The sequence below is a fragment of the Crocodylus porosus genome, unplaced genomic scaffold (genome assembly GCF_001723895.1).
Source record: "Crocodylus porosus isolate Cpor-Errol unplaced genomic scaffold, CroPor_comp1, whole genome shotgun sequence".
Lineage (NCBI taxonomy): Eukaryota > Metazoa > Chordata > Crocodylia > Crocodylidae > Crocodylus > Crocodylus porosus.
The window spans coordinates 2,797,625-2,807,203 of record NW_017728935.1 but is presented as its reverse complement, the minus strand read 5'-3'; the positions used below and the strand labels follow the sequence as shown (position 1 = coordinate 2,807,203).

The following is a 9,579-nucleotide window of genomic DNA, read 5'->3' as shown; positions in this document are numbered from 1 at the left end:
CCTTGCTGGGGTCGTCTGACCCCAGTACTCTTTCCTGCCATGGCAGGGGGTCGGACTTAATAATCTGCTCAGGTCCCTTCCGACCCGACCAACTATGAAACTATCCCTCAGCCCCCTCACCATTTTCATTGCCCTCCACTGGACATCCTCCAATTTGCCCACATCCTTTCTGTAGTGGGGGCCCAATCATGGAGACAGATGAGAAGAATTCATGAAGTTAGGGGGTGCATCCCGACCAGATGGCTGGTGTGAAACTCTGGGTGCAGCACGGCTCAAAGCGGGGTGTCACAGCACCATGGTACCCCACGGATCCGTCCCTGGAACCAGACGGCTCTTAACGGGGCGTCTGAACCAGCCTCGTCCCTGCAGCTGAGCACTCGGATCCATGTGGCGCTTTGCCTCCTGCTGCAGCTGGCGGAGGGGTGCCGTCAGCTGCGTTCTGGTGCCTCCGGATCAGGGTCCAGAGTCCAAGGGCACCAGTCCTGGGTGCCTGTGAGGATGCCCAAGGGAGCAGCCTTCATGAGAAGCGCTACAGGCTCCTGGCTCGGGCTCCAAACACACTCAGGCAGCTCCTGCGCCCCCTAGACGATCTGCTCTCCGAGCCCAGGGCCGGAACTACAACTCCCAAGCTGCTCCGCGCGGCCGCGCGTGCGCACAGCTGCGCTGGAGCCCAAGATGGCGGATACGGCGTCCAGCGGCTCGAGCACGGTAACGGCGGGGGGGGGGCCCGCCAATAGCGGCCGAGCCCCGGGCCCAGGCTGTCGGGGAATCGAATAATTCTTCCCAGGGGATAGAGGCCGTCCGCTGCGGAGGCCTCGAGGCCTGCTGCTAAGAGCGGAAAACTCTGATTGGCTGAAGTGTTGGGGTGGGCGGGATTGTGACAGGGTTGTGGATTGGTCAAGGGTGCTTTGATGGGATTAGCCACCGCTCCTGCCAATCAGAGGGGTGGGCTGCGGGTCATGTGGCTTGGTTTTAAAGGCACAGTGCATGGTGCTGGTTCTCCAGGAGCGCCTGCCTGGCACGTGGGGCAGAGCAGGGTGGGGAGCTGCATGGATGGAACCAGGGGCAGGAGGGCCCAGCAGGTAAAGGCAAGGCAAGGGCAGGGTGCTTGGGTTCCCTTCCTGCTGGGGGTGCCTCTGTTTCCCTTCTGCCCCCTGGGGAAGTTGCATGCCCCCAGCTGCGGGGAAAGGCAGCATGGCCATCTGCAGCTCCCTGCTGCTGCCAGGACCTCTGACGCGCCAGCAGGAAGCCAAGCTGGAGCCGCTGATCCAGGGAGGCCGGCCACCTGCAGAGGCGAGACGAGAAGAACCTGTTCCGTGTCTTAAATCGGAGTGGGGAGCTCAGCTTCCTTGTCCCTGGCTGTAACCGCTGCACCGTGCCGCCTCTGCCGTGTTCCTTTTGCAGGCTGCCCCACCTGGGCGTGTCCTAGCCCCAGGTCTAGGGCTTGCTCAGTCCCATGGGGCGGACGGTACGGAAGAATCAGCATGATCTCCGACTTCCCCAAGCTTGTGTCCAAGCTGTTCTTCTGTTAGATTGGAACAGGAGAAGGGATCCGAGACCAAGCGGGCATTAATTATATTGGCAATGCTTGGGTGCTTTGGGAAGACTCCCTCCCTGCGAGGCTTGTCTGTCACCTAGTGCAGTTGTTTTTCATCTCTCTGGACTCCCAAGGGGCTTCTCTGCATTAACAGGCTCCTTTGGGGTGGGGAATCTGTTTCCACAGAGGTCCTGTGGCAAATACGCCACAACCCCCGCGGACAACTATTACTTGGCTCGGAGGAGGACCCTCCAGGTGGTGGTTAGCTCCTTGCTGACGGAAGCCGGGTTTGAGAGCGCTGAGAAGGCGGCGGTGGAAACGCTGACGGAAATGTTGCAGAGCTGTAAGTGTTTGGTGGCACGGATGAAACTGTTTGTCAATACAGAGGTGAAATTTAGAGGCATCGGTGGAGTTTTGGAGAGGCAGAAAAAAGGGGCCTTGTTGGAATACCTGGTATCTCGCTGGAAAAACAAATGGGTGGCTCAGATGTGGTGACATTAACATGCCTAAGAGATCACTGCTGAAGCTTTTCATTGGGTTGTCTTAATTACTTAGATGACACTTTGTGCTAGGCATCCAACTTGGTTGCTTTTGTTTTTTATGCACTTGTATTCATTGGTGTCAGTGGAGGAACTGGCAAGAAGGATGGTCCAGTGGCTACAGCAGTAGTTTGCTATTTGGAAGACCTACACCCCAGTCCTTGCTTCACCATAAGCTTCCTTTGTGATCTTGAGCAAGGTGTTGATCAGAGTCCCCCTCCCAGTGACTTTGGTGGGAGTTCATGAAAAAATCAATGGGAGTTGGGCAGCTAAATCTGTGACATCTGGGTTCATCTGTAAAATAGGAATAATTGCCCTGCAGTACTGTACAAAGATGCGAGGGTAAATATACAGTAGACTCTCAGGTGTTCAGGTATTTTGGTAATGGAGAATGCATATCCGGCTTTCTGACTAATGCGCTTGCCTCCTAGATCCACACATTGTTCTGTGTTGGCGTTTTAGTGGAAGCTGCCGGGTTATTAGATCTTTAGTGTGTCTGCAAGGCCATTGCTGGTCAGATTGCATTTTTAACCAGAGGCCTAAACAAGGAAGCAGTAATATTTCTGCATCCTTTCTGAAGTACTTGGAAGGGATCTCTGAAGATCATCTCCAGACTACATAACCAGAATTAGGCTGCTGTATATTGGTAGATGATTGTTTCATGTATCAGTTTTCTGGGCCATGTCTTTTCCCAGATGTTTCAGAAATTGGAAGGAGCGCCAAGTCCTACTGCGAACACACAGCAAGGACTCAGCCAACCCTCTCGGATATTGTTGTTACCTTGGTCGAGATGGGTGAGTGACGCACATACAGTGGTTCTCATGGAGCTGAAGTTGAGATGGGGAGAGAGTGTTTCTCCTGTCCTCAGTTTTTGTGGGATTAGAACGTGGCTTGTTGGACCTCAGCTGCCCGTCCTAGCTGCAGCATTGCTTTCCCTGTAGTTGATGGGGGTGTTGAAAAATGCCCCAATCCCTGGATTATGAGCACTGCAGCATAGCACTGGATGGCTGGGAGTTGTGGAGAGAGTGCTTTTTCATCGTTGACAGACCTTTTAGCATGAGGTTGAGATCTCAAATAGAATGGGCTTAGAAGGTATGTTTTCTGTCCGAGCAGGCACCCAGCATGCTTTCTTTACCCTTGAGTCCTTTTATCTGGCATGATGTGATTTCACTTTATCCTTCTGCCTTTCAGGGTTCAACGTGGACACTCTTCCCGCATATGCCAAGCGCTCCCAGAGGATGGTCATCACTGCACGTACGTGCGGGTATCCTTCCAGCAAGGAAGAAACCAATGGGTGCAGCCCCAAACTACTGTAGATAAGTAGATCAAAGCAATAAAAGTAGATTGAAATTGTAATGAGAGGGGCCATATGAGGTTAGATTTGGCTGAAAAAATGATATAGGAAACAATGGTCTGATTTACTGAGCAATCCATAAAACAGTCCCAAGGATTTTTTTAAATAAACGATTTTAACAAATAAAATCCTCTCTTCCAGTGTTTGCCCAGCATATTGCAGAGGTCAGTATCTGGGCTACAACCAAAAGGCAAAATGAACTGAAATTAACAGCAAACAGAACTGCAAAACTGATTGATGTTTTTAAGGACTCCAGCAAGGGAACCCAAGCATGCACAAGTAATTCAGTGACTGTAAAGCTGCTGATGTTCTTTCAGTGTTGAGGACCTGCAGGTCTTGGCTTTGGGAAACTTCCAAAACCTGTGCTTGAACGCTCACGTATTCCATGCTCTGTCAGCCCCTCCGTGTGCATCCAAAGAGCATCTGGTTTTCGAAGGTCTGTTGAGCCTAACACTTGGGAGAAATTAGATTTAGATTTTTCTGTAACCAGTGTAAAGGATTGGGGCATCATTTGCCAAACTATGTGCTGTTACCCTCATGTTCTCAGTGCCCATTGGACTTCTCAAGCTGGTTTTAATTATTGCTCACGTATTTCATACATGGGATGAATACAGGCCACTGACAGTTTAAACTAATGATTTTTCTTCTGTGTGATCTGTAATGCAATCTAAGGCTTTTGCTTTTCGGAAATGGTCTATTCCTGTTATACTCTAAAAGGTCTGCTGGGACAGGTATCGGATCAGTTTAGCATGGCATGTCTCTCGTTACGCCGAGTGTTTGGCTGAGCAAAGATGAGTGATCTTGTTTTATTTAACTGCAGCCCCTGTGACAAATCAGCCTGTGACTCCCAAAGCCCTGACAGCTGGACAGAACAAACCTCATCCATCGCACATCCCCAGCCATTTCCCTGAGTTCCCAGATCCTCACACCTACATCAAAACTCCAGTGAGTGAGAGAGGCTTTATGAAGTATGCCACTTGTCGCTTTGGAGCTATGGGAACAGGAATCTATCGCAAATAAGTACTTTATTATAAGTCTGGCCCTGTTCATCACAGGGCTTGTTTTAAATTCCCTGGGCCACCCTTACTTGCAGGTTCATGGATGTCAAACCTTCCAAGCTGAATGGTTTCTATTGCATTGCTTTGGTTTATGTGTATTGTTCACAGCCTAATGATATTGGCTGTGCCCGTTAAGCGTGTAACAGGGCTACTGCCTGCAATCCCAAATCTTCTTATTCTTGTTGTTCTCTCCCTCCCTTACCAACAGACATACCGGGAGCCTGTTTCGGATTACCAGGTCCTGCGGGAAAAGGCAGCATCTCAGAGGCGTGATGTAGAACGGGCTTTGACTCGCTTCATGGCAAAGACGGGAGAGACGCAGAGTCTCTTCAAGGATGATGTCAGCACGTTTCCATGTAAGAGCGACTTGAAGACGTACCATGCCAGACACTGTGTTAATGGTTAGCTACTCCTTGTAGGTATTTCTACAATTCCCATGACTACAGACTCCGTGATGGATTTTTTTCCCAGCATCCCTGAGGTAGGGAGATATTATCCCCATTTTACAGATGGAGAACTGAGGCTCAGATTTCTGAAGGTTTCTTGGGGGGATGGGGAGGTGGTCTCTGGCAGAGCGGGGAAGTGAACCTGGTTTTCCTGAGTCCCAGACTAACCAAAGGACTGTCAGTCCTGAGGGGTATTGTCTGGTCAGGGTGCCGTGTGCCAGGACTCTGGTTCTAATCTAGGCTAAGCCACTTTGTTGCTTTCAGCAAGTGGCATCTCTTCTTTGGGCCTGGCTTTTGCAAGCGCTGACGTGGAGCAGCTTACAAAGCCAGTAGGAGCTACGTGTGCTCGGTTCCTCTGATAATTGGGCACGTGGTGCCTCAGGAAACTTGGTCTTGTCATTTATTGCTTATTTCCTTCCTGCTACCCATTGTCTCAGACGTAACATGAATTTAATCAAGAAACATCTCCTGTGGGGCTGACTGCATTCTCTTTCCCCTAGTGATTGCTGCCAGACCGTTCACAATACCATACCTGACGGCTCTTCTCCCCTCGGAGCTGGAGATGCAGCAGATGGAAGAAACAGATTCGTCCGAGCAAGATGACCAGACAGACACGGAGAACCTCCCCCTCCATATGAGCACGGTATGCCCCACCTCAGAGCCTTGGAAATCTTCAGGGCCGCCTTGACTCTTCGGGTGGGACTCTCCTCTGCCTGGCTCCTTTGGGCATTGTTTCCACCTGGATCAAGGGGCTCCAAGATTTGGTAGATTTGGGGAGTATTTATACCCCTTTTGCACTGGTGTAAATGGCTGACAAATTGCCCTTGTTTTTTACCACGGTTTGGCTGATGGCACAGAGCCTCGTGGGCATTAAAGTTGCATCCCGAATATGATGATGCTCTTACTTCAGCGTTAGAGAGGGAGTGTTTCCCTGGGATCTTGTGCTGTTCTCCTAGTGACCTGCTTCTGTTAGAAATCAGGGCTTGTCCTCCTCTGTGCTGCTCGTGGTTATACCCTGTTTGTCATAGCTGGTGTGTTGTCTGCAAGCTCCACAGTTCATGTTTCCTTATAGAGCTTTGTCCTAACTTTGCCTGTTTATTGTCTTATCTGGTAGGATGATTCAGGCACTGAGAAGGAGAATGCATCGGTGCTGCAGCAAAATACATCCCTGTCTGGCAGCCGCAATGGAGAAGAGAACATGATTGATAATCCCTACCTCCGGCCCGTGAAGAAACCCAAGATCCGCCGGAAGAAGTGAGCTGAGGCAGGTTGACAGCATGGAGGAGGGAGACCAGTTCTCCTCTGACTGTTCCAGGGAGGTGTCCTCTACTACTGAGGGTTGAATGGCAAAGGGAAGATGATCATTTTGTACTGATCCAACTCCGTGCTTCTCTCTTCCTTCTTCCCTCTCCTTTGCTTCTCCCCGTTGGCTTGGCATGGCCAGCGCGGAAGGGGTAGCTATCATTGTAGACCACCAGCCTTCAGACCAGACGCAGCCCATCTGCTCCAGATGTGATGTTCCTCTTCTTTGTGGGCTGGATTTACTTTAGGAAGAGCAGCACAAAAGGATTTTCACTGGTTGCTGCTTCCTAACGGACTGTGCAGAACGCAGGGACTCCTGGGCTTCACGGTTCTCTTACAGACTCCGTGAAAGACAGTCTCTCCCAGCTGAGAGAGAGCATAAGCCGGGTTCAAATCTTGTTCAGTAGAACTTCTGTTTGAACCCGAAATTTGGCTGGAAGCAGAGTGCCAGATTTTAAAAACTTCCCAGAGTTTGGGCTGTCCAAAGACTGGGACATGAATTTGACATCTGGAGTCTGCCATTCCTGGATTGCATTTTGGTTTGGCTCTATTTCCTATTTGTCTGTTCAGGAGCATCAGGGCAGGCTTTGACAAGTGTCAGCACAGGAGGGAGCCTTGCAAGTGTCCTGCTTATACTGGTGTTTAACAGCAAATTACAGAGATCATTCATACTATTGCAGGTCAGTCAGGAATTTGATTTCCATCCTTTCTGACCCAGCAGGTCTGTGAAGTGGGTCCCTTTTTACTCCACAGATCTACTGCTTATGTGTCTTCCCATGTTATTTGTGCACTTATCTGACCAAAGCCCAAGGTGATCATCCTCACATCTTTCAGCTATGGTGCTGGATTTTGAACAACTTTACATAGCAGCAGCTGATTTTTACTTTTCAGGCCTTATTTTCTGAGGAGACCATACGATGAGAGGCAGAAAACCTTAGGTGGATTCTCAGTTCCTAAGCTATTAGCAATGTTGGCAGTTCAGAATAAACTCAAGAACGAAGGACTTTTGTATGGTAAACTGATTGCATACATCAGCTAAGGAGAGAAGAATAAATATAGCCCTCAAGGCCACCACTTCATGTTGGCTTCTCTGATTATAAGCTGCACTTTGAAGTGCGTAGTGTAGTGTTCATACCTCTCCACTTAGACTATTTTCTTGCAGTCAGAACAGCAGGATCTAGCAGCCACTTCAGGCTACCTTTCAGTTCTGTTGTTTTCAATGCAATACAGTTCCTTTTGAGATTCCACCAGCTGTTTGAAAGCTGCTGCATCTTGACATGTGAAATGAAAACCAGTCGACTGACAGTCCATGAGATCAATAGCGTGGCCTGTTTTCTCCTGCTGAAATACAGGGCTTCTGTTTTGCTAGAATCACCTCATTTTTCAGTGCTGATGCCTTTTATTTTTCAAGTGGAAAAATATTACTAGTTTCATCATGATCAGTGGCCAAGGAATGATAAGTCAGCAGTTAAGCCTGCCTGTAGAGGCCCTTACTTCATTATCACTTAGCAATTACACAAGCAAAATACTGATGGGCTTGCACAGTTTTGACTGATTAAAGAGAGCTCAGTATAGGTGGTCCACACTGCAATTAACTATATGCAGTCAACCAGAGAGCTGCCCCGTGCCAAAGAGCTTTCTTTTGATTTAAGTAGTTGTAAGTCACAAGGCAATTCCATGCATGGTTCCAGCAGCAGCAGAGATCACATCTCCTGTTCATAGATGAAAATGCTGCACTGAGGTCAAGACAGTTCACTTTAAATTGCCTGACCTCTCCAGGCTCCCTTATTAATCGATTGATTATTATTCTTGGAAGCATAGAAGGTTCTAACTCCCAATACAGGGATCACAGTTGCATGGATACATGAATTCATCACAAGTTTTGGCTGGGCTACACCAAAAAATGTCATTGCCCAAGACAGAAGAAAATCAGACAGCTGGTTGAGTATGTAAACATAAAAAAAAAAAATGGGGGGAGAACACAAGAACTTCAGTCAGTAGGAGCTGGAAGCAAAGCACAGACCTTTTGTCCCCAAGCAGTATAGGTAAGAAATGCAGTTTCTGGGGCAAAAAGTAGGAAAAATCTCAATCCCACTCAACTCAATTTTGGAAAATTCCATCTTTACACTGAAGTTAGAAGTATTCAGAACTTTCTCAGGCTCCCTAACACCCAGCCTGTTGAGCATTTGGGCAGGGAAGCAGAAGCCAGAGGGCAATGTGTCTATGCCCTTCCTTCTCTCCTTACAGGCTAGTATCTATGGTGTTACCCTTTCACCGTTGTCTTTCCTGTTACTTACGTGTACCCTCCCTTCCCTCAGTGCTGATAACCAGTATGTTGAGTCCTTGAACAGTTTGTGATATTGCCTTAGGAGACCTGGATCAGTCCCTGATACATACTGCAGACTGCAGCATTGGCCTCTGCTGCCCATGTATGGAAGAGGCTTTCTGTTCACCCAGCCAACAAAGGGGCAGCATTTATGGATACCAGGGCCTGCTGGTAACGTGAAGAAGGAACCACCCCAGCATCTTCACTCCCACCAAGTATCATCATAAGACTGCTTTTGGGAGGCCGACAAAGACTCTCTATGTGCTGTGGCCAAGATCCTGGGTAGAAAGTCTGTGCTGGGATTTGCACAGTCCTTTTAGAAACCTCATCCACTCAGAATACCTCCTTGGCCAAAAGCAGTTGGTGTTATAGCTAATAGTGATGTCACACCCCTACCTAACAGTCCCTGAATGAGAATTCACTGTGGCCCCCTGAATGAATTGGTTGCTGAAGGGAACTTCTGGTTTGCTCTTGACTTCAGGTGGACAAGGATTGGGACTGACGTACCACCTGCACTGCCAGGTAAAATCTTTTCTCTGGATCTGATCCACCAGCAGGAATCAAGGTCACCTTTCTTTTTCCCATCCCGTCTCTACTGAAAGAGCCCTGTCTGTGCCAGCCTCAGCCCTGTCGGGCATTGTTGTGTATAATGTATGTACATATAGACACTGTATATTTATAAAATTTCTATTTTTGGTTGGTTTTGGACTAGGCTTTTTTGGATGATAAAGATTCTTGTTTTTTTAAAAAAGTGGGGGGAAAAGTAGTTTCATAGATTTCATAGCCATCAGGGCTGGAAGGGACCTCGGGAGATCATCGAGTCCAGCCCCCTGCCCAAAGGGCAGGAAGTCAGCTGGGGTTATAGGATCCCAGCCAGATAAGCATCCAATTTGCTCTTGAAGGTGTTCAGTGTAGGCGCTTGAACCACCTCCGCTGGCAGGCTGTTCCAGACCTTGGGGGCTCGGACAGGAAAGAAATTCTTCCTTATGTCCAGCCTGAAACGGTCTCGCAGGAGTT

The 9,579-nt window shown here is 48.9% G+C and overlaps 1 protein-coding gene across 2 annotated transcripts; it reads left to right on the top strand.

Annotated features, from left to right (window-relative positions):
• The first annotated feature begins 659 nt into the window (after positions 1 to 659).
• On the top strand, positions 660 to 9,307 carry TAF8 (TATA-box binding protein associated factor 8). Of its 2 annotated transcripts, none has more exons than XM_019546640.1 (8): positions 660 to 708; positions 1,724 to 1,880; positions 2,772 to 2,870; positions 3,268 to 3,330; positions 4,251 to 4,375; positions 4,697 to 4,844; positions 5,435 to 5,577; positions 6,049 to 9,307. In XM_019546640.1, exons 1-8 carry the CDS (start codon positions 676 to 678, stop codon positions 6,190 to 6,192), a joined length of 912 nt encoding a protein of 303 aa, XP_019402185.1. In that variant the 5' UTR covers positions 660 to 675; the 3' UTR covers positions 6,193 to 9,307. The 2 variants fall into 2 exon arrangements, with proteins under 2 accessions (XP_019402185.1, XP_019402184.1); XM_019546639.1 differs by lacking the exon at positions 660 to 708 and adding an exon at positions 963 to 1,082.
• The last annotated feature ends 272 nt before the right edge of the window (positions 9,308 to 9,579 follow it).